Genomic DNA, 24,798 nt, shown 5'->3' on the forward strand with positions numbered 1-24,798 from the left:
GCCCCCCCCCCCCAGGCGGCGGGCCTGATCCCCCCGTGCCCCCGGGAACCCGCCGGGCTGCGAGCTCTGCCCGAAAGCTGGCTGCAGGGGAAAGCGAAGCAAAGCCTTCCATAGGATCATCTGGCTGCACTCCTCCTCCTCTCCCCCTCCCCGGGTGTTGTGTTACCGCCTTTGGGAGGATGGTCCTAATTTGCTGAGCCCCAATGACTATCTTCAAACTGCTGAGATCCCAAGCGACACCCCTCGGCCCCTTGCTCCTGCCTCCTTTTCCTATCCCCCCCCCCCCCTCTTTTCGTTATTACTACGGGCCCGTTGCCAAACAAGATGATCCAGGGTTGTCCTCTTTGCCTGGAGAGCATAAATACCACTGGGGAGCTCTGTGAGACTGCAGTTGGTACGAGCTGCTGAGCTGAGACCTTGCATTCCTCGCACCTCCTGAGGCTTGTTTCATCCTTTTCCCCCTCCTCCTAGTTTAAATATTCCAGATATATAATTTATTTTCCGCAAGCAGGCTTGGAGGAGCTACAATTTCCTGGGGACTTGGAAGCACTCGGCAAGGTAAGTGTAAGCTTTGGTCCCTGCTTCTGAAATGTGGTTTGGGGACTGCGTGTGTGTGCAAGAAATGTCTCTATTTAAGTAGGCACAATTTTAGCAACTTCTCAAAAAAGTTGCTTGCGTGGTATGAAATAGCACAATACTGCCTGAGCTTCCCTTATGTATGCTTTGCAGAGGTTAATGCAAGATTAATAAACATTAATCTTGAATGAATGGGAGGAGTTTGCAAGTACAGGAGTGGATTTCTACACAAACAGAAAATACCTAAGGGATGCTGTAGCAGTCTCTAATAGCTGACATCTAGTCTGTTCCAGGAAGCCTGTGTTTATGCAAGTCTGCTCTAAAGTCCTGTCTAAAAGGAGTTTCACAGTGTCGCCACATGTTGTGTCTGTTACCAGTGGGTTTTCCGTGTGGTTTCGCATAGAAACTCACCCACTTCAGTTCTGTGGGAGTAATGGAAGATCCAGATGTTTTGGCCCGTGGCCTTGAAGATGCTGAATGCATAGTGTGTTCTGTGCAGACAACGCTATGTCCTGTGTCAAGGGACTTGTCGTCCCACTTTTCTTTTGAAGCCAACACAGTTCTTCAAAGCTTGAAACGTGTGCATCTCGGTTAAATAGGTGACCTGGGGTTTAATGCGTGAAGTATATTGTGGCTTTATCGCTGGATTTCTTTGAACAGGTTAAAAGCTGATCCCAGGTTAACTCCCCTCTGCTTTGCTGGTATCCCGAGCAAACTCTTGCATTTTCCTGCCTTGTCAGCTTGTTCCATGTGTAACTCCGCAGGTCCCAGGATGTTTTAGCTGCAAATGTCGTCCATAACCAAGGAGTAGAGACCCACTCGTATACTTCACCAAGGAGGCAGTTAAAGATCAATAGCTGTAAGGAATAAGGTGAAGCGAGGACATAATGAAGTACAGAAGTCAGCCAGCGTGTGGCTTTAGCAGGCAGCGCTGCATGCCAGGCTTCGAATGCTACCAACTCTTCTGCTTTCTGTGAAATGCAGACACCATCTATTAGCTGGGGAAATAGCTTTCTAAAAATAATCTTTTCCAAAGTCCGGTGCTGCTTTTTAACTTCCTCAGACCCCAGAAGAAGGCCTCCCCTTTGTCCCCAGTTTGGACAGGCTTTACAGCATATTAAGGAGTCGGTTTCTGCTGACTCACTTGTTTCTGATTGCTCCCAGATGTTTACCTGGCACCAGTATCAAGGGCCTGATGTGTTTAAAGGGAGGCTGTGCTAATGCTTCTCTTGAACCCTTGAAAACAACAGCAGAGACTTACTCAGCTGACTGTCAGCTGATAATTTTCTCCGAGTAATGTCAAATCCCAACTCAAGGGCAGTATGATTTCAATCTTCCCTGATGAGGAGCTCCTGAGGCAGCCTGGACGCGTTGCCCCAGCTCCACGGGGCACTTGGGCTGGCTGAGCTTTAACACATGTCTGAGTGTTTCGTTGCACCTGGGCACGAGGATATTAAGAGAAGCAAATGGATAGACATCTGAAATTGATGAGAGCTTCCTGAAATGTGAGCATCTATCTGCTGCTTTTAATTAATCTGGCCAGGGAGCTCTTTGCTCCTTGTCCCTCTCTGATCACTTCATCCTTCCTTTGGATGCTCAGAGCTCCCCACCTCGAGCCAAAGCAGAGGAAGGGACCTGCACACCCCAGGTGAAAAAGAAGATAGTGCCAAAATGACCTCATTTTAGAGAGGTGCTAGTATCCCCTCGCTCACAAATGGGATACAGGGAAGAACATCCTGAGGAATAATGCACCATCTGTTGCAAGGTTTTGGCTGGGGCACAAAACCAGACACGTTGGCTTCATTGCATAGCCGTGAGTGGGGCACCTCCTCTGGGCTTTCAGATGTTACAGCTGATTTTTCCAAGCTGTCCTTTCTGTAAATTCAGTGTTTGCTGGGTGGTGGATACGGGCTCCTATTTAGCAAAGGGCACCCGGCCAAATGAGAGGGTACAACTGCAGCATATATTAGCTGTCTGTTCCTGCCTGCTCTACCTACAGGACAAGCTGCAGTTAACATTGCTTGTGCTAAAAGGCCACATTGTAAACGGCTGTGGCAGAGCATCTATTTTTAAACTCTTAGGGAAGTGCCTGAAAGTAGGAATTGTTCCCTGAATTTGGGTCAGTCTACAAAAGCAACAGCTCGTTTTGCCTCCCCTACCCCTCTGTAGCTGGGTTAGAAAGTTGGGCTGCTGCTTGGGGGGGAGCAAATGCCAACAAACAGGGCTGAGAAGAGGATGAGGTTAAAGCAGTATTTGTCCCGACGCCACCGAACATCCTGTCTTTCAGGTGTGCCTGGAGCTGGGGACAAGGCGTGTGTGTTCGACTTGCTCTGCAGAGCAGGAAATAATGAGAAGCCATTACCTAAACTGAGCAAATTACATTCCTGCATTGTTCTACTGAGGCAAAGGCTTAATGCTCTGCCTGGAGAGAGACTGAGGGCAGCTGGTTTTCATCTGCCTTAATACAGTACAAGTAAGAAGCCTCAAATGGGGACTTTGTCTCTTTTGTGTAGACGGCCAACGAGTTTCAGGGTTTCTCAATGGCCTCAGAATTTTTTTGGGGGTCCCCCACCTGTGCAAAGCACCTTGTGCTTGCCGCTGTCCTCTACAGATGCTGTTGTGCTGGGTCTGGGGAACAGGGGTTTGGGACTTCATGCTCGAGCGCAGCTTTTCCAGCTGGGATCTGGAAGGCGCTTCCCTGCCTTGGATGGTTTCCAACTCGTCCGGTGTCAGTGTGTCCAAATCCCGTGTCACTGGGCTGAAACTTCTCGAATAATTCCTGCTAATCTGGAGTTTATTTCCTGACACTGCGTAGGAATGCTTTCAGCGTGTCTTTTTAACCATGCTGTTAAAACTAGATCTTCATCTAGTGTTGCAGATGGGGATGGGGAAGCTTTCTTCCAAAATTTAGCCTTAAGGAGAGAGGATGCTGTGCTTGCACCATCTGTACAGGTGCTTATTGCCCCTGATGGATTGATCCTGCTCTGGTGGCTCTTAGATCACACCTAAAGAGCACTAGGTGCTGCAGAGCCATGCAGCAGCACATATTTCCTTCCCTGAATAGCTCATGATCTAAATAAAACCAGCCAAGATGCACAAGGCTCATTAGATGGAGAAGTCGGGGCAGGGTGGGAGAGGAAGGGAGGAAGAGTTTGGAAATGGCAGGTGGAATGGGAGCACTGTGGAGCAAGGGAGGGGATGGAGATTAAATGAAGCCATTCAAACCCAGTAATGACCAAACTGAGACCATCTCTTCAAGCTCTTGGTGCCGATGGCTACCGAGCATGCATGGGAACACCTAATCTTCTGGCTGGGGGAGCACGTGTGCTCCGGCTCCTCTCCTAATCTGTCATGATTCGCCTGCCCCCCCGCCTGCCGTAAAGCGATGCGTCAGCGAGAACACCCCGGTGCGTCATTCGCCAGCAGGGATTTTGGTTGTTCGACGTTACGGTGACATTTCACATAAACAGCTGCTTTCACAGAGTCTGGCAGCTCCTCTGCTGGAGTCTATTGGCAGAGCGGGGCCTCCGAAATAGCTCTTGCTGATGTCTGACCTCTGTGATCTGGCTTGCTGGGAATTTTACTTTCCCTTTTATTCATATCCGTTCTTCACTTTAACAGCTGGCCTTTGGGTGAATAGCTTCAAAGGTCTCCCCTTCCCGCCTGCGAAGGAGGGATTATTCAGAGCTGCTGGGCATTGCTGGGTGGCATCTGCGCCCCGGGATCTCTGGTGGAGAAGGCATCCACCGCCGTGCTGGAGTGCTGCCTGGCTAACGCTCGCTCCCAGTACGACGTCAGTGGAGTTTCCTCGGTGTAATAAACTGAGTTCCCATCACTTACGGTGTTCAGGTCTTCCTGTCACTGGGGTGAACGTTAATTGCTTAGACTGTAGGCATCGCTCTTTTTCAAGCAAAAATCTGGGTTGTGAGGCTTCCTCAGTGGGGGTCATATGCACTGAGAGCTTCTCTGGCACTGCTCTGACTGCCTGTTTCTCCCCAAAATCCAGACCTGCGCTGAGCCACAGGAGTCTCTGCAAGAAAACCTACCATCATCTCCATCTCCGCTTCTGCTGGCTGTAGAGGAGGAGGCATGAATCCTGTCCTGCCTTGGATCCTTCCTCTTGGATGTGTACTGCTCCTGACAAAGGCAACTGAATGCTTTATCTTGCCCAACTCAAGTCACCTGGAGAGCATTTTGAGTAAATATCAGGATGGGGAAACTCACTCCAGATCCAAGAGAGCCATTTTATTCTCAGACAGACAGGAGATATTGATGCTCCACAATAAATTGAGAGGTCAAGTGTACCCAGTGGCCTCTAATATGGAATACATGGTGAGTCTAGCTCCTGATACCTAACTTTATTATTGCTTTTTTTTTTTAACTTTAATTTTCCTTACGGTGCAAGAGTTGTAGCAAATTTCCTCTAAAGTGAGTTTTTCTCAAGAGGTTTCCTGGAGCAGTTTCATTCCAGAGTGAACGATGCTTTAGATCATTGGGCTGTTTTTGTTGGAAAGGGCCATTAACAGGTCATCGAGTCCATCCGCTGCATAGTTTCAGGACTGGTTCCATTATTCATAAACGAGCGTCTGGCCCAGCCCTGGACGCATCTCCAGTGATGGCAATTCCACAGCCTGCCTCAGCAGGTTCTTCCATTACCTTAATGTCATAAAAGCATCGAATTTTCCCTAGTGTTTAACCCACGTTCTCCCTGTGAAAGCTTTCAGACCGTTGTGACTGGTGTTTCAGGACATCACAGTCTGCTCAGAGAAACCTCTGATGGTCTTTGGGTTGCCATCAGCTACCGCCCAATGCTGGAGGTAGCATCTGCCCTTTTGTCATACGCTGATCACCAGAGATTATCAATGTGAGCCAAGCATCCATGATGCTGCTGGGAATCTGCTCAGCACCTTAGAGAAACAGGGCTTGAGGAATGCGGCTTCCATCTGCAAAGAATTTCAATCACTGGAAATAGCTGGAAAGGCTTTGGGAGTTCGTGGGTGGATGGGTCAGTGCTATTGGCTCTTCATAGTTCAAGAAACCAAAATAAAAGTTTGGTCGATGTATTCTCCCACTTCAGAGGGAGAACTTAAAAGTATGAGTATGAAATATGCCTTCACCATCAACAGTTCAGATGAATAGGGTTTTTTTCACCTGATGCCAGAGACCCTACTTTGAGCTATTTTTGACATGCCATCAAAATATTGCAGGGTCAGAAAATGATGTAGGCAAATAATATTTTTTTTTTTTGAGCCTATTCCCAATGTGCAAATATAGTTATGTCCGAAACTAGCCTGACTTCATCTGTGCGCTCCTGCTGACAGATTAAATGATTAATGATTTGTTAAGACCGTGTTTAAAAGGGTAAAAGAAATAGTACACTAAATGTAATATAAAATTGTTTGCCAGCTGTGCCGAAATGAGTGCTGCAAATGGAAAATCCTGCCTTTTGTGACTGCAGGGAAAAGAAAAGAGCAGGGAGAGCAGAGGACAGTAAGGAAGGACAACTGTCCGCCAGTTGGTCCTCGTTAGCATTCACACTGCTGGTCTTTCCCCCCACTTTTGTCAGAAATCCCGTGCCTTTCTAAGAACCGGTGCTTTGTCTCTCTCTCGGCAGGCTCTCACGTTATCCTGCAGGCTGCCTGCAAGGTCCTGCCAGAGAAGAGGTGACTTGATTAATTTCCAGAAAGTAAACACAAAGCATGAGCAAGCCAAATGTGTTTTGGTTGGCTTTGGGGATCTGAGAGGGCTGCCATTGCGGACTGTCCACTGGCCGACTGCTGTTTACCCTTGCAGCGTGGTTACACTTTTATGTTTGCCTTTGCTCAGTGTGCTTTTCTAGTGGTTTTTATGGGCGATTGAGGGCAAATGAAAGGGCCTTATATGCTGTGAAGAAAGGAGCTGGGTATAAGATGGTGCTACTTGGAAAGGCTATAATCAGTCTTTCATGTATTTGTGTTTACCCAATATTACTTGGAAATGCTGTGTATATTCTGAACGTGAATTTCACTTTAATCCTTTGTTCTGCATAGGACATTTCTCATTTGGACTCATTTAAGAGGATGGTCTGTCTTTAGTACTGTAGATAAACTTTTCTCTCTTCCTTTGGTGCCAGTGTGGGGCTTCCCAGGTGACGTGCGGTGCTAATTTGTGGATAAGTAGGTAGAACTTGTTCTTGCCCATCAACCTCCAAACACTGCCTTGTGAAAGTCCTTTCTCCCAGCTCCATATCTGGCGTATTTTAAGTGATCTGAAGTGGCAAGGGGAGCTAATGTATTCCAGGAAAGGGACATACTTATCTACTACAGGATGAACTTTAGTCAGTGGAGGCTGTTAATAAGAAAGCAGTAACACAGTGAGTCCCGTGACTTATCTGGAGATCAAAAGAATTACATACATATGGGATAAAGGTAAAGTGGAGTGAAGAAATGAAGAAAGAAACAGTTTTGCTGCTGGGTTTGTATACTTAACTGAAAGCTAGCACAGGTATTCAGTGTTGATGGAAAATGAGTGAGCAGTGTACATCTTCCTGACAAAGCTGGTCAAATACAGAATTACCTTAACCCCTCTAACAACTTTTACGATCAACATTTCCACTGTGTGTTTGGACTTTATAACAGCAGTCACGGCAGCGGATGGGTGCCAAGACCCAAACAAACTCCTTGTTAATGAATCCAGAGTAAAGAGGACATAATAGTTCCTAAGACATCTTGACCTTTTAACGTGGCTTAGTCAGATGGCTTTCAGCAGTCATGAAAGGCAGAAATCTTTCCTCTTGTGGAGGCCTCAAAGACAGCAGGATAAAACAACATTGTTCTCAGTACAGATTGCTGGAAGGAAAAGAGTTTGTTTTCATGTGTAAGATATCCATCCTTCCTCTAAACTGTAGGGTGGTGACTTTCCTTGTCAGGATGGGATGGTATTCCTGTGTGGGTTAGCAAAGCGTGCCCAAGCTTCTGCCAGTACATGTCAGTCCTGGACTCTCATGCCACTTTTTAAAAAGTGAATTGCCAGTATTGCAAAAAGTCTAAGCTGGGGAGAAAAATGAGAGTAACCTGATCGCTACAACTCGGGTGTCCAGGGTTTGGTTTACAAACTAGCTAGGCTGAGTAAATGGACTCCTTGTGGGCTATGTTCTTATTAAATCTGAACCTACAAATTGTAGTATAGTGTGTGTGTGTATGCCATGCATGAATTTAACATGTACAGTGAACACTGTACTTTGAAAGGCCATTACAAATTTGCAGGAGTAACAAAGAGAGTCCATGTGCTAAATCACTTGGAATCGCATGTAACCGAAGGCTTCTCAATCTCTCCCTGAGAAGGAAACTGAGCATAGACGTACGCCACCCCTCTGGCTTCAGCAGTCTTCCTAGATACTGCTTTGAATATTGGCATAAAGGCTTCTTGCAAGCATAGCTGGGAAAGTCTGAAATCTCATTATATTTTTTTTTTAAATGTTTATTGCTCTGAAATAATTCCAGCCTCCTGACCGCATTCACGTCTGAGAAGGAAGAGGCAAATAACTGCTCTAATTTAAATGGGATGGCTTTGTAATCTGACGCCCGCAGAAATGAGCTTCGCTACTCATCAAGCACAAGGCCATGCAAAGTCGTAGCTCATTCCCAATTGCCTGTTGAGTATCTTTTGACTGAGTTCACTTATTTTATCCGTGGGCATCAAAGGAAGATGTAATGCATATGTTCACATCAATTTCCATTTAATGGCCTATTGCTCATAACGTCTCTGCATTAAATTAGGAGATTTGGAACGTCTCCGCCTTTGAGGCTGCAGGCAATAATGCTCTGCTAGAAAGTCTGAAGTACTAGCAGCGCATAATGTCGTGGGAGAGTTTCCGTGGCTTATGTGTTGGATGGGAAGGTGGATTGTGGCTGGTCATTGCCTGGTGCAGAAAGTGGGAGACCACAAAAGCTTGTGTGTCTAGGCACAATTGCAGTAGTCTGCTTGAACAGAGGTTTGGAAATGTGTGCGTGGTGGGTCAGATCCCATACACCTTCAAGGAGTTGAAGGGCTGAGACGGAAAATGGTTTTATTCCCTCTGTCGGAGCTGCGTCTGCACGGGGTTTTGCAGACTGACATGAATTTGCTTGGCCGCTGGTCAGTTCAAAGCCAGGCTGATGAGCTCAGAGCAGCTCTGGGATGTTGTTGGAATTTGGGTTGCTGAGCATGCTTAATGATAAGCTGTTCTCAGAGGTCTGGGCTGTTACCTCAGTTAGATGAGCTCATGTTTGCCTTACGAAGATAGTGTAGACACACCAAGTTCCAGGAGACGCTGCGTTTTCCTGTCGTCTTAGCCAGGGACATGCGGTCCCTCCCCATCCCAGTCATAACTGCCCAAGACTGTGTTCAGATACTTGCTTGGAATGAGCACTTGATGTTTTCTAAATGTGTTTGAGAGCCTAAATGCCCTCCAGTCCTCCAAACGGGCTCTGACAGGTCCTTTGATACGTTTGAGATCAGAAGTTGCTTTTCTTCTGGAGAAGATGGGACTTGGAAATACCAGCTGGTTGTGATGGTAAATGTCCAAAGAGGACACAGTCTCGTGCTGGCACGTGAATGGGCTGGAGACACATTACAAGACCTCTCTTCTCTTTGGTTTTATTTGTAGGAATGTGCGGTAATATTTTAATCCCAACGAATTATCCTCTAAGGACTGTTTTGAATAGACCAGCTGTCAGTAATTACACAATGAATTCAGGGCACTGTCTACTGGGTCCAGCAAGTCTGGCCTTTAAAACAAATACACTCCTGGGCAGTGGAGCCAATGAAGCCTGCTTTCCTGTTTGCCTTTGTATCGTGTTTGAGCTCTCGTTTGGCTTACAGCTGGGTGATACTCAGTGAGGACTGATCTCACACCAACATCCTTCCCTCGGTGGGAACATAAACGGGATTTGTCACTTCTAACCTGATGCCTGTTTCACTAAGAGTGAAACTAGCTTAACAGCTCTGGGACTTTGCCACCTCTGTTAAATTTGACTGGATCCATCAGTGGACTCGGCAGTCAGTCTGGAAGGAGAAGGGGAGATGGGACCGGGAGGCTCAGACCCACACCCCTTGCTCAAGAGGTTGGGCCAAAATCTCCACCTGTGTCGGTAGTGGAGGGCGGGAGCACATCCACTGCTGGAGTTCTGCTTGATGGGAAAGCCAGGGAATGTCCTGGTAGTAAGGACAATGGATGGAAAATCGTGCTGCAGCTACATCAGAGCACTGACTGCATGTTAGAAGTCTTGTGGATCTCAGAAATAGGCGTCACGAGGAAGTGCTGGGATCGCTGTCCTTGATGTTTGTTTTAATTTTTTTAACAGATTGGAAAAAACACCTGCGTTTTAGGGTGGATAGTCTAGATGGGTTCTTGAGGTCTCACTGGGTCTGTTTTCTGCTGACCTATGCAAAGCATCTGCTAAGCAGCATGACATCAGGCAGGAAAAATAACAGACCCTTTAGTGCCCTGCACTTCCATGGCAGGGGGGCATCTTGAGAAACTTGCTTTTAGGTCAGGGCACATCATTAAAATGTGCTGGCTTCACAAGGACAGGCCAGACACCAGGGGTGAGCGGTAATGTAGTCTCTCTTTCTCCTCTAATTGCTGTTGGTTGAGTGTCTTGATCAAATAAGCTTGAGATGACAGATTTGCCTGTTCTTTTCTCTCCCCACCCCCTGCAGACCTGGGATGATGAGCTGGAAAGATCAGCCCATGCTTGGGCTCAGCAGTGCATCTGGGACCATGGGCCTAGTGCCCTCATCAGGTCAATTGGACAGAACTTGGCGGTTCACTGGGGCAGGTAAGAGTTGGGGTGCTACAAGCTCATCGCAAAGAGCAATTTATGGATCCTCCTTTAGAGCCGGTTGGAAAGGTTTGCCTTGTTGATGCTTAGTAGAGCACTGGGGAGACGGCAGAAAAGGTGAAGATCAATAATTGGTATTGCTGCAGTGGAATGGTTATAGCGATAACATCTGCAGCCACCTTCAGCACTCTGTTCCCAGCAAACCAACTTTGATGCGGGTTACTCTGTTTATCTGCATCTCCGGGTACTGCAGCTATAACGTGCCTGAGGTTACTCTTACTCCTTAAGGAGAACACCTACAGAAGCCATAACCCTTGCTCCTAAATCTGCTGTTTCGGGGGGGGTTTCCTGGCACCATGCTGAGAAGCGGCTGAAAGCTGAAGTTCCTCAGGAACAACGTCTGGACTCAGCTGCGAGTTGAGAACTCATTGCTGTAATTTTTTTAGTTATCTCTTGCTGTATTTCCTGTAAATATTTATCCATCTCCTAATTTATTTTTACTGAAACCCCTTTGCAGATTTTTTTCCTTCAACTTCCTGGGGAAGGTTTTTAACCTAGAGTTAACTCAGCTAGGAAAACCGATGTTAAGGCTTTCAGATGGATTTGCCTCTCCATCTCGTGGTGAAATTTGTTTATTGTTAAGCCCCTATTGTTAAGCCTGTTATAGGTTAAGCTTGCTTTGAACAGCAAACATTTTGTATGTGCTCGGGAGCCCTAATGGCTGGAAATGCAGTTATGCTTGTTGTATATCGGGTAGAACTTGGTTGAAAGCAATGGAAATTTGCTGGTGTGAAATTGGTCTGATATAAAAATTGGGCCCGTTTTTGTTGGCAGAATTAGATAATGATTGGAAAGTAGAGTGGTTAATCCATTGGAAACAAAGTCAAAAGATCAGGCTGTTCTTGGCTCTCCTACAAGTGTTCAAGATGGCCATGGGTTACTGATGGAGGTAGATCCAATCTCCCTCCCTTTGCAGTCATTGAGAGGAAAAAGAAATCAGATCTATCTCAGTTTTTTCAGGAACGGGCCATAACTTGATTGCCGCAATTTCCTCTCCTGTAAAATAGGATTCGGAAAGTATTCACTTAATGACATCGTGAGATTAATGTTTTTAAAATACTTCTAATGAATTACTTTTAATGAAGAGTTGGCTGAAAGAACAAACTCCAGTTGGTAATGATATCATTTGTATTTCTGGCCGCCTGCTTCATGTGAGCTGTTGAAAGCAATAAAAAGTAGTGGGTTTGAAGCACTGCTCTGCTTTGATACGGAATTTGCGGATCGCTCCGTTTGCTCACTGTGTATGTAGCGTGCAAAAGGCCTATGAGTTTCTATAGGTAGTTTTAACACCGTTTGTGTTGCCCCGGACAGCACAAGCGGCGTCAGTGGTGCCACAGACTGCAATATCTGGCGCATAGCTTGCACAAAGTACGTGCAGGATATGCGGGGGCTTGGCGCAGGGGGAAATGGCTGCAGTGAAAGGAGGGGTACGTCTGTAGTGCATCAACTATTCTGCACCAAGTCTCGGTGTGACGTCAGTGTGAAAAGGCCCACTCGCTTTCAAAGGTCTTACAGTATTAACTGCTAGCGTACTTCCAGATTTAGCAAATTGCCTGGTGGTAAAATAGGTACCTGGTGGCTTTCGGTTTGAGATGTTTGGCAAACCTTAACTTCTGTTTACTTTCAAAATACAACTTTTTGCCAAACTAGAAGTTTTTTTGTAGTTGTGTGGAAAAGTCAGGAGGACATTTCAGGTCAGCGGCACTTGAAGAGCATGTCAAACCTATAAATAATACAGAAAGTCAGACCGGGCTGTGAATCTTAGGGAAAAAAATCATCTTTAACATTTTCAGTGAGATTTTCTTTCTGTTCATTAGACCGTGTTACTGGGTTCTTTAAGCAAAAGCTTCTCAATGAATGAAACTTCAGAAACTTTTATGTAAAATTAGCAAAACTTGTGTTTAAAAAAAATCTGAGCTCACAATATGGTAGGAGGCTACAGGTATTGTTTGAAAACTTCTACAAGCCCTTGGTGACTTCAGCTGTGACAGGTCTTTGCTCCTTCAGGTATCGGTCTCCAGCTTTCCATGTCCAGTCTTGGTATGATGAAGTTAAAGATTACACGTACCCGTATCCCCATGAGTGCAACCCGTGGTGCCCAGACAAATGCACTGGCTCTATGTGCACGCATTACACCCAGGTAAGGGAGACGAAGGGCTTTTGTACCTATACTCTCCGCACCCCCCCACGTCCCAGTTGTCACTGCGACGTGTGCCCACAGAGGGGTAGTTTGCTTATTTTTCAATACCTGCGTTGCACTTGCAGATAGTCTGGGCCACGACGAACAAGATCGGCTGTGCTGTGAACGTCTGCAAGCAGATGAACGTCTGGGGAGAAATCTGGGAGAACGCTGTCTACCTGGTCTGCAACTACTCACCGAAGTAAGGCAGATGCGCTGGGCTCTCTCCAGCTTTCCTAAAACTGGCAGGTTGCTTAACTAGCCCAGGGTCTGGGGAAGAGATTTCAGGCAGTCTAGACTAGTGGTTGTGGCTTTAAATTTTCTCTTTAGCCGGCAGCACAGAGCTGGTTCAAGACTTCTGAGCATTGCCTGGAAAACGGAATGAGGGGCCGGGGCCAGGCCAGAGCTTTGATGTTCCTGCCATGGGAAGGAGGAGCAGGAGAAGGCCAGGACGGAGCTGGCGTGTGCTGCCAAGCGAGGCTTGCGCTCTCTCTGCTGCTCGGAGGGTGGGAGGGGATGGGGGGGTGATTAATGCCGCTCAGCGCTGCTCCAGCAGCCAGGGAGGCTGCCGTATCATGACACATTTTCACACCCTCCCTGCAAAATCTGCTGGTTTAAACACACTGCTGTTTCGTGCAAAGCCAGCCCAGCAGCAGTCGCTGGTGGAAGTGAAGCGAGCTGGGGCCCGCTGCAAGGAGCTGCGAAGAAATAAATCCCAGACCTGATGAGCTCCCTGTGGCTTAAAAACAAAAGTGAAATAGCTAAATCTTGACTGATGCAGTTAACTCGGTGGTTTGATTACATTTCAGAATGAAAATTACATTTCTTGACTACTACATCCAGGAGAAGTTTCCTCCCTGGCAAGGGCAATTAATATTTTCTGCTTTAATGGCTGATGGGAGAAACATTCCCACTCCAAGTCCTTGGCGATTTAACTCTTAGCAATGAAATGAAATAGGGAAATCGCTATATGCATATGGAGTGGCTTGGAGAGCATCTGACTTCTGGAGCTCATAGGGCAGAATAACGCAGGGAAATAAGATGTGCGGGTACAGAGCTGGCAGCTCATAGCATGATCCAGGCAGAGCCCTGTGGGTGGGTTGTCTAAGCCCCTCTCCCCACGTTAGCTACTGAGCACATTATGCTTGTGGTTTGGTGGGATTTAATAACCTGCTCCTCATACGGGATCGCACCATCTCGCATGGAGCTCCCGCAGCAGGCTGGGCTATTTGCACGTCATCCATTCAGGGCTGCCGGATGGAAAAATACTCCATTTCTGCAGTTTCTGCTTAATCTTTTCTCTCTGGCATCAGTGCGCATTGTCCTCATCTAACCTTATAGGTGGAGACAGCTGAAAGAGCAATAACCGAAGGGTTCGTAGCCATGGGCTGAACTCCGGCTCCTTCAACCTTCTCAGCCCCTGTAGTCTGCAGTACAGAATGCCAAAAAGGGCTTTTGTTTCTGGGTAGTTTCTTGAGGAAAATGCAGTAATCCATTGATTTACTTCTCTTTACACAAGATCGCAGTATTTATATTGGAGTTTAATGTAAAAGCGATATGGCATGCAGTTTGTCTAAGTAAACCCCTAAAAATGTCATCCTGGAGTTGAAATGAGAAGGAACATTTTTCTTACAACCAGCTTTCCTGGGCTGGTTGTTCAGTCTTTGCTGAGTTGCTCTGGGCCAGGACGATGTTTCTGTGGCCTCAGAGGCAAAATTGGGGACTTGAGGATTCCAGGTTGGGTGAGGAGAAAGTGCAAAGTGCTGCTCTGTTTCCCAGATTATCTGGCGTGAGGGTCCATGTATTTCTGTTTTTTTTTTCTGTTTGGAAATGGTTCCGGATGGAAAATGGAGCAGCTTTTAAATGGCAAGAGCTGTGCTCCAGCCTGGCCCATGAAGGTGCCGGGGGGTGTTGCAGAAAATGGTGGGAGACTTGTGGCTCTGATGAACAAGAGAGATGAAGGCAAGCGTCGGGCAAATGGGAGGCAGCAAGCAGGCAGCCCCTGAGCCTGCTGAGCTGTCGCTGGAGGACAACAGGCAGCGCAGGGATGGAAAGAATGGTGACAGGCCATTTTTTTTTCCCATTTACAGCCCCCTATCCAAGGACGAGCACAGCAGAAACACCCATTTTCCCCACTCCCTTAGTGCCAGGAGGTCTTGTGGGCTTGGATGGGTATTTGGGTGTCTGATGGGTGCGCGTTGCTCTTATGCTTGGCAGGGGCAACTGGATCGGAGAAGCCCCATACAAGACTGGCCGCCCCTGCTCCGAGTGCCCGCCGAGCTACGGAGGAGGCTGCCAGAACAACCTCTGCTACAAAGGTACATGGTGGGGGGCTTGGGCACCCTCCTGGGTTGGGGAAAAGGCTGGAGCAAACTTACGCCTGGAAACTTTTAATTAGAAGCAGCCGCAGCTTTATGCACCTTTTAATTAGCCATCCTTAATATTTCGACATCACAGCACGTGGTAAATCAGTGGCTGCTGCTGAAACCGAAAAGCCCTGAACCGAAAACGGAGCTCGGATTTGGCGTGTTTTCCCCATGAGAAATGAGAGCGAGCGCTCGGATGGGGGGAAGCTGCTCTGAGCTTACATGGGTTTGGCTCGGGAGCTCCAGCAGGATTTTGAGCGCTGGCAGACTGCGGGCAGGAGTGATCCCGTCCTCGCGGGGTTTATTTGGGAAGGGAATGTTCTCCAGCGCTTACCAGAGGCAACGTGGGTGGGCAGAGCTTGGCTGCCTGCCCCGCTGCTTCAGGGGCCGGGGACAGAGCGTTTCCCTCTCTCCCCACCTTGGTTTTCACGGCTGCAAAACGAATATAGGGATTCGTGTCTCTTGGAGGAGAGGAGGGGATCGTGGACAGTTTTTCCTGAAAAAAGAAATCTAAAAAATATTCTTCACGCTGAAATCTCCAGTGAAGCAGTGCTATCGCCCCAGCACGCAGGATTTTCTGGGGTCATGCATTGAGGGCATTTTTCTTCTGCCATGTGTTTTGCTTCACAGAGAACTGGGCTCTTAGAAACAGGCAGGTTCCCTGGAGAAGGGAACCAGAACTTTCTGTTCCCAAAGCAGAGCCTTATTTTGCTGCAACGTTGCATTTATCATTTTTAGCCTGGGGTTGCAGGTCCAGTGGGAGGTCCCTGGGTGCAGGCGGGCTGGGGAGGGGATGCCCTGGTGGTAGAAAGCCATCTCAGAGCCACCATCCATCATCCCTTTGTTTGCATCGTTCCTCTCCTCGTGGCCGAGGACGAGAGCGGCTCAGGGTTTCGGGTAGGACTGGCCAAGCAGAATGAATTTTGCTGGCACCATTTCCCAAATCCCTCTGCCCGGCTGCAACAGCAGACAGCTTGTTCTCCATCAAAGGGTAAAGCAAGGGATAAACCCGCCACAGGCACTAAAGCCAGCATCACACTGTAGCAGGACCCGTGCTTTACCGGAGGACCGGCTGAAGCCGTGCTGATGGGGTGGTTTGAAGAAGCAAACCCAGGTGGGAGGGAGGAGAAGAGGTTTCAGCCACCTTGCCAAATACTAGGGCCCTCTTCTTGCACGCGCCCTTCAGCAAATTTGTGTTTTCCTCCAGAGAGAAAGAGCTGTATGGGAAACAGAAGAAGAAATAGCAGCACTTTTTTTCACTAATTAATGGGGATCATTTCAAACCTTTATTGTAAGATGCTCTAAATGCCGCTTCGTGCGCAGGGGAGCAGGAGAGGAGCAGATCTCCCCTCCTGGTGCTGCACCTGCCCTGGCAATAGCCCTGCGCTACCTTTAACGGGCATTTTTGAGTTTCCAACTATTTAAAAGCAGATCCTCATCAAACTAAATCGCATCTCTCAAAACATGAACCTGTCCAACTTCCTCATCAATGCGAACACGCTGTAATTATTTTTAATCCCCTCTTCTAACAAGATTACCGTTATGAAGATCCCGTCATCGCTGAGGCGGATGAGACTAACGAAGTGGAGATTTCGCAAGTTGCGGAGCAAAAGCCAGTGTGGTTCTACCCTCCCGAGACCAAGCCCAGCAAACCCAAGAAAATCATCCCGGACTCCTACATGAGTAAGACGGCCTCTTTCTTTTTCAGCACCTATAAGTTTTAAAGTACCTCTATGGGAAAAGGTGTGGAAAGCGATGAGGAGGCTCGGGGAAAAAATAACTGGGAGGATGTTTGAGTGGAGGGGGAGGTAATCTGCGTGAAAGTTCCCTGTTAGTTATAGCAGAAGCCTGCCAGAAGTGGGGAGCAAAGCTTTCAAAAGCCACTCGTGCCCTCTGCACGTCAATCTGAAATAGTTATTTGTTCTTTTAAGACATTTTAAGGAAGTATTGATGAGCCGAAGGTCCACAGATCAGCAATCACTTTAGGAAATATTGGTTTTATTTCCCAGTTAAAATACTCTACGCTCAGCAGTTACCCCCTTTGCAGCTTTTGGGGTTTTTTTTAGTTTGTTTCCTTTTTATTTCTTGCTTGGGAAAATTCCTGAAGTTATTTGTGGAGCTGGTAGTACTTCCTCAGTTGTTTTCTAATCGCTGTTAATTAAAAGAGACTTATTGTGAAAACAAGGTGAGGCAAGCCAACGCGCCCTTTTCAAGTTTATCTACCAGCATCTCGAGAGTCTGTAATTAAATGGGGAATGAGAGCTCTGGCTGCAGACCTCGGGCTGTAAAGCAAAGCCTTCAGCTGTCAGATGTTTCTTCCTTGCTAATATTTCCAAAGACACCTGTCTCAGGTGAAGGGCTAAAGAGGCACGAACTGCTCCAGGCTGGTTGGTCTGTGATAAGATTTTATCTTGCTGCACCAAAGACCTCCAGGAAAGTTGCATGGTGGTTGCTTTTCTCTGTAGCTCGAGAGCAGGCTGTGGCAGTCTCTTTCCTTTTTAAAATATGCATTTATCTTATTTTTTCTCCCCAGCACAAGTCATTACCTGTGAAACCAAGATGAGAGACAAATGCAGAGGCTCAACATGCAACAGGTAGCATTTTATTGATACCTCTTGGAGCACTGTGGGGAAAAAGTGGCCTAAGAATTGTCCAGTCTTGCAAACATAGGATAAGCTATACTATGTATTTTTTGTGACTATCCAGGTAGGTCTCTTAAAAAAAAAAAAAAAAAAAAAAAAAATTTGCCTTAATTTCTCTTAATACACAGCAATCAGCCAAGCCTAGCTATAAGGTGACTCAGTTTATTTTATTCAGCCATGATGACCCACAGTTCCAGGTGTCCAAAATAATTTAATAAATTTTGGCAGAGTCACTTTTAAGCCTTTTTCATGCATTCCACCTCAGTCCAAGCTAGACCAATAATTCATGGCTTGTCCCCTCCCAGCCAGTCAAGAACTTCTGGTTAAGGTTTCTGCAAAGAACGGGACAGTTTATCACTTGGAGAAAAACCAAATCCACAGAATCTAAATATTGGTCGAGCTTTTAAGGAGGGTGGAGAAACTGTTTTAGAAAGTAGCTATTTTGCAATCTTGTTTTTAAATGGAAGAGTTACGTGAAATGAATGGAATGACTATTAAATGAAATAGAGTCAAAGTCTGTTTTTCTTGAATTGTTTTTTCACCATCCTCAAAGATATATATCTTTACCAGGTATTTGTGCCCAGCTGGCTGCTTGTACAGTAAGGGAAAGATCTTTGGAACATTTTATTATGAGAGCGTAAGTACCTTTTAATAGCTCATAGATGTAATTTGTGGGGAGTTAGCGGTAATAACAGAAATGGGAAATGCCAACAATTCTAGTGTAATTTGGCTTTTCATATTCTCCAGTTGTGGTGCTGTAAAATGGTGCTAATAAAGATTATCTGTATTTTCCTCATCTTAGTGATGAAAAAAGAAGCAGTCTGGAAAGGCAAAGTGATTCCAGACTTGATTTTTTTTCATGAATGCCCTTAATGTGCAATGAAACCCATGGAAAGTGAGGGATGAGGCTCAATAGACAGCTCTTACAAAGTTCTCTTCTTTTGTGTGGGCAGCTGTCATGCTGAGCAGAAACTTTATACGAAAAAAACTGCTAAATGTTGTAACTAAATAATATTTTGGGCTGATTTGCTGGATCTTGAATTAGCAAGATAATTTATAAATAAAGCATGGCACTGTTTCCCCGTCAAAACTACTTTTTGGGGTGAAGAAAGGTTGAAGATAAAAGGGTTTTTCTGTAAAAGCGTGTTTGCTTTCCCCATTCTCACTGTTGGTGCATGACTGCCATCGCCTGTGATACATCTTTGCCCTGCAACTTCTGTGATTGCAGACAGCCGCCTCTTCCAAGTGGTTTCAGCAGAAATATTTTGGGTTTGAATATTTTGTTGAGAACTGGAAATACTTCATACTGGTTGTTAACTTCCAATGCTGCTTTTCTTCTAAATTATATCTAAATGTACGGGTTTGTTATTTAAAAAAGCTTGCCATTCAAACAGGCAGTGCTTAAAATAATAATAAAAATAATAAAAGAATAAGGCTGTGTTGGGAGAGTAAGATTTAACAACCAGATTCCAAAGGAGCGTACTCAGTTTGTTTTCCATTTGGCGCTTTGGTGGTGGTTTCATTTCTTCTTCATTTTTTGCTCAGCGGTTGGGCAGCATTGCTCTGTGAATGAGATTCATTTCGCGTACTATTTGTATTTGTACTCTTGTCAGTCATCAAGCATATGTCGTGCTGCGATTCATTACGGCATCCTGGACAATAAAGGAGGACTGGTTGATATCACGAGGAAGGGGAGGACACCGGCTTTTGTGAAGTCTACCAGGAATGGTGTGGAGTCTTTTAGGTACTACCTTCATGAACAAGTTTTTGTATTTACTTTAAACATAAGCAGGTGTTCAGTTGTCTTTGTTACTCATATGTAGACATAGTGATTCAAGTAACTCTAGTATGCTTATTTTTTTTAATAAATGGTTTTTGTTTGCTTGTTTTGCAGGAAAAGTAAGCCTTCAAATGCATTCATGGTTTCCAAAGTCACAAGTAAGTTTTAAAAGTTGAGAAGAAACCATTATTGCTAGAGTTTTATGGGATATTTGAAAACATCGTTCCTTACAGTGCTCTTTTTCATCTTAAGTGGTCATGTCAAATGGTTCAGTACCACAGCTAAACCCTAGAGTGGCGATCCATCACCCGTTCTGGGCAATTCCACCATCAACCACCTCCTTTGTCTGGGGGGATCTAAGAGGAAGGTACAGAAAAAGGTGATAACTGGCCATTTCCAGCAGCATCTCCTGGTGACGGATCACAGTCAGGTCCAAACATCAGCTGCAGCGTCACACGCTGCTGATAGTAAAGTGATGGAAGTTGGGGCATCCTTGTAGGAAAGCCTCAGTCTAGTGTGAACACTATAAAAACTGAAAAAAATAGTCACTAACATAATAGTGCAATAGTATAATGAAACACATAATGCATATGAAATTAGTTTATAACAGTGAGTCGTCATATTTCTGATAAACATATAAACAAATACTATGGAGTTCTGCTTTTTAAACAATTCCCACTTTCTGAATATCTTTGAATAATTCCTCTTCCTCCTACATATAATCATAATTTTGATTACATCCACTTGAGCCACTTTCAGGGAAAACTATAGGTGTCAGGTTATTTGGACTCCATGTCTGGAGCTGTAGCGAAAATACACCGTCTTGTGGGTCAGCTGCTTTTCTCTTTTGAGAGCTGTGACCTTTTTAAGGCCACGTTGTAGCATGGTAGCAGGATTTCTGCTGGAGAGCTGGTCAGCCCTCTCCTGGGTGCATGCTGCTGGCAAAGGAGCGAGCAGCTTTCCTCCTGGTGCCCTCAGCTGGACGTGGGTCTCACCAGATGCATTGCGTGACTGTGACTTGCGTTTTCTGCGGCTGCCTGAGCTATTAGGCCTAGTAATTTGCCTTTCCCTATTTATTTCCGCAGCACAGACGCTGGATTGCTATACTACAGTAGCCGAGCTGTGCCAGTTCAAAAAGCCGGCGACCCATTGCCCAAGGTAACTGTGTGCCATGAGCACGAGCCTGCTTATGTTCAGCTTAAACCCGCTCTGCTCTGAGGATGGAGGATGCAGAGATGCTGAGGTCCCCAAATCTGAGGGCTAGCAGTAATGGAGCTGATTTTACCAGATGAACTGGAGGAGGGGGTTGGGAATGGTGTGTTTCCTCCTGCCACCGTGCTTTTCTCGGCGTCACGATAGAAAATTCATGTTAAGTTTTCAGACTGCTTCAAGTAACATCTAAGTCAGGCTACGCGATCCCGTTTCAGCACACCCCTACGTATGAGCGCACAGCTTTGCACTCTGTCTTTATTCTCCTGCACTTGCTGGTTTTTGGATGTGGTTTTCCTTTCCACCTTAAAACATGGAGGAAGTTTGTTCTAGAAGGCTGCTTCGTGCAGGTGTAAGTCGTGGCACGGCAGGAGGGCACAAACACATGCAAATAATTACGTGCAGAGTGTTGAGCAGGAATCTAGGTACTCCCCTTTGAAAATGTCATAAATGACCAATCCCTCTTTTACCGGTCTAAGCCCCTCTATTTGCAGTTCTGCAGTAACTACCAAATGTCACCTGAGGGGAACAAATAATTAAATTCACTGTTGCCACCTGCAGACCAGATGCAGGCACTTGAAATCTCCCAAGAATGCAGCTTGCTTTCCTGTCGAGCCTCGATGTAGAGCATAACTATGAATAAATTGTTTTCTAGGATTTATTGTCCAGCCCACTGTAAAGACGAGCCATCGTACTGGGCACCGGTGTTCGGCACAAACGTTTATGCAGACGTGAGTATGCTCCTTTCCCTGACAACCCCATGTATCGCGATGTCTATATCGCCGAGCTGGGGTCGTACTCTGCGGTTTCGGGAAGGCAGTCAAACTCTCCGTGATCATTGCAATGAGGGGATGGGGTAAACGGGGATGAAGGAGGAGGTAGCACCAACAAAGCGCAACAGCTACTACGCCGGGCTGGGGTCGATGGGCCTGGGGAAGCCCCTCCACTCTCCGGCACTGACTTATTCTTATGGACTTGGACAGGGCGCTTAACCTCTCCGTGCCTTAGCGACTGTGGCTGGGAGACAATGGCAGCGCTTGTCCGCCTTCGCAATGTTTTGAGATCTGCGGATGAGCACCAAAGGGCTTTTATTATATACTATCACACTATATAGTTGGCAAAAATAGGCCTTCTTCCCCCTCCCCTGTCCTCCTCTTTCTGGGAGCCGAACAGTGTTCTTGAGCAGTCGGGACACAGCGCAGAGCAGTGGAAAGAAAGCATGCAAATTGCTTTTATTGGTTTGTTTTTCTAAACTCTGCTCACGGGGATGAGCAGAGACTTGATGCTAAAACTAGGCAAAGAGTCATTTTTTGGAAATCTCTTAATATTAGGCCTCTAAAAACTGGGTTTCAGTGTCTTCCATTTGCGGGTGCTTCTTTTTTTTTTTTCTTTTTTTTTCTTTTTTCTTCCCCATCAGAGATTGTGCTTAGAAATGCCAGCTCCCTGGCTGGTGTGTGTCGCCTATAGGAACGTGCTTTTTGAAGGCCTGGGGGAAGCAGTCGGCAGATCGTGGACCCCCAGCTTGGGGTCACCGTGGAGCTTTGCAGACTCCTGAGAAAAAACATCCGGCAGAAATCATACAATAATTTGGGGCAAGCAATTTTGAAAGCAATTTAAAAAAAAAAAACAAACTATTTTTTTGTTTTACTTGAGACCAATTTTTTTAAAGATAGAGCTGCACAAACAGGTTAGCCTAGGTTAGCTCACATGCAAATTGGTCGGGCAGCTGCCATCCCACGGTACCTGTCTCCGTGCATGCTCCGACCTGCAGAAAATGGGAAATAGTTTTCTCTCTTTTACTGAGGACAAAACTACCTCAGTTTACCCCCGGACGGGGCCTGCGATTACAAGGGTATTGGGTGAGGACCAGCATCCCGGGCTGGCGTTGTTTCCTGATTTGTACTGACACAAAAGGATTAGTGTCCTTCTAATGAATCGCAAGCTTCATTTCCTACCGTACCCCTTGGGTATTGTTTCATAAACGGGGGCATGGACTGTGATTTGGGAGGAAAATAAAATAGGGGGGGGAAAAAAAAAGTATTTGGCCACTTCCTAGAGGGTTTGGTTAACCTTTGTCTGGACTACTGTACTAATAGCGTGGCGCGGGTGTAATAAGGAAAGCATTTAGGGTTTTATGAGAGTGCGAGATTGGCAACAAGGCAGGTGAAACCAGCTGGGAAACAGGAGTTTGAGGCGGCCGCGAAACACGCTGCAAAGGGAGAGGTATTGATGCTGAGAAATGCTCAGGCTGGAAAGCTGACAAGAGAAACACGCATGCCGTGCAGGGAGAGTTTGGGCAAAGGCTTTTCCCAGGGAGCACGGGCTGTGCAGGATGCCCTCCAGGAGGGGATGCTGTGAATTAACCCGAGCCCGCGGCCGAGAAATGATTAAAACAGAGAATAAGCTGGATGAGACGAGTGCTAGTCTGCTGGGAGGGCTCTTTGGCTTCACGTCTAGAGTGGCACCTTCATGGCCCTGGAGGGACTTGTGCTCCAACTGTGTCTTCTTAAATAAGTTATCTAAAAGAAAAAGAAGCCTCTTGCCCTGTTTCCAGTCTGCGCTCCCTGCAGAGTGCCCTCTGGCCTTTTAGCGCCTTCTCCAAAACATTGATTTGCCAAATGCTCTGGCAGGTAAGGAGTTGATAGCCCAAGCTGCGATGACAAAAGCGCTTGGCTAGTCTGTGTGATGACCTGATTTGCTGTACTTTTGGCCCGAGATAGTGTTCGCGTTTACATGATCCCAGGAGGGCATGTGAAAATTTGTTTTGCCATGAAGAACAAAGCTGTGACATGAAGAATTGGCAGTTTTTATGAGATAAGTCTGATTTTTATTCAGGGGTCATAGGCGCCACTATCTAGGTTTGTGTTAAGGGGTTTTTACCCACTTTAAATGCATTCTGAGCGGGTTTTTTTTTTTACTCATCATTATAAAATATCTTGGATTGTGTGTTTATAAGATTACCTCCTAGGTACTCCTGGTGGCTTAAAGAGATATTGGCAGCCTTTGCTTTAAAAAGCAGTGCAGGAAATTGTTCATGGTGAAATTAGGAAGGCTGTGGAACAGGGACATAGAGGAGCCTTAAAATTTGGGGTAAATGAACAAAATGCAAGAGAATACGCTATGGGAAAAGTTCATGCCCAAATCCCAGGTCTTTCCACTGAATAGCATTACTTTTTGGTGAGAACAGACTTGCTGCCTGCATGCAGGGTTTGCAGATTGAAGCAGCACGTGGGGGCGCGGGGGGAACGCATCCAGCATCCTTCCAGTGCTGAAATTGGTAGCGAGAAGCAGCTGGCTGGGGAACAGAAAATTTGTTGCCTCTTTTCCCCGGTGGCACGTTGCAGCAAAGTTCTTTACACTGCCATGTAAATGAAGGGAAAAAAAAAATATCTATGAACACATTGTGCCTAGGAAATAAAACTGAGCTCTTGCTAATGCGGACAGGACCAGTTCTGGGGTGATGCTGGAGCTGTGTGAACACCCGGGGGTCTTTATCAAGGCTGTAAAAGAGCTTTTAAGTTTCACAAGACACTGTCATTTGTCACTCTGCCTGGCTTCTAGTGTGACATAAGACTGCAAGGGGAACCTGTCCCCATCCCCGCTCAGGAGCGCTACCGAGCTAGGAGAGAAAACAACTCTCTGCTCTTGAGATAAGGCCTTTTATCCACAGTTGCACGGCAATTAGTTGGAGGAGGATAGATCACCTATATAATGAGGCAGGCATTTATCACCAGAGCAAACCAAGTTGGGTGGCTCAGCTCTCCAGAGATACGAACTTAATGATTAAACCAGTCACACTAATGAGGAAATGATGGGTGATTAAACTCATAGTCACAGACCATTGCTAACAGCCCACTGTAAAAAGTATTGTCACTTTATGGTGTACGCCTCAGAGTGCACTTCGTCAGGAAATGCTCTCAGAGCATCCCGGGGGGCTACGCCATGGAAAGCCGTTGCGTTGTCCATACAGCTGTTGTACTTCTGCATTTGAGGGGAAGGCTTTATTCTTGTAATGTCTCATTTTCCAAAAGCTCTGCAATCAATTCATCAAAGCAGAGCCTGGTCTGGGATATGAGAGGGCTGTAATCCAACAGAGTGATAAGGGGAGGTTTGGGGTAAGGTAATAAAAAGCCTGTTGGTCAAAGCTTTGAGTAAGCGGCAGAACAGCAAGTCCCGGAAAAAA

The 24,798-nt window shown here is 46.3% G+C and overlaps 1 protein-coding gene across 1 annotated transcript in view; it reads left to right on the top strand.

The window, feature by feature from the left end:
- The first annotated feature begins 373 nt into the window (after positions 1–373).
- The window catches only part of CRISPLD2 (cysteine-rich secretory protein LCCL domain containing 2), a 31,397-nt gene continuing 6,972 nt past the window's right edge, over positions 374–24,798 (top strand). The window contains exons 1-13 of the mRNA XM_009332314.1: positions 374–558; positions 4,583–4,908; positions 10,258–10,376; positions 12,447–12,579; positions 12,705–12,820; positions 14,836–14,936; positions 16,518–16,667; positions 17,518–17,578; positions 18,197–18,263; positions 19,240–19,370; positions 19,521–19,564; positions 20,492–20,564; positions 21,271–21,346. Coding sequence (XP_009330589.1) covers positions 4,666–4,908; positions 10,258–10,376; positions 12,447–12,579; positions 12,705–12,820; positions 14,836–14,936; positions 16,518–16,667; positions 17,518–17,578; positions 18,197–18,263; positions 19,240–19,370; positions 19,521–19,564; positions 20,492–20,564; positions 21,271–21,346 — 1,314 coding nt within the window. The 5' untranslated portion in view covers positions 374–558; positions 4,583–4,665. The remainder of the gene's footprint in view (positions 559–4,582; positions 4,909–10,257; positions 10,377–12,446; positions 12,580–12,704; positions 12,821–14,835; positions 14,937–16,517; positions 16,668–17,517; positions 17,579–18,196; positions 18,264–19,239; positions 19,371–19,520; positions 19,565–20,491; positions 20,565–21,270; positions 21,347–24,798) is intronic.

This window comes from Pygoscelis adeliae, unplaced genomic scaffold, assembly GCF_000699105.1.
Source record: "Pygoscelis adeliae isolate BGI_AS28 unplaced genomic scaffold, ASM69910v1 Scaffold18, whole genome shotgun sequence".
Taxonomy (NCBI): domain Eukaryota; kingdom Metazoa; phylum Chordata; class Aves; order Sphenisciformes; family Spheniscidae; genus Pygoscelis; species Pygoscelis adeliae.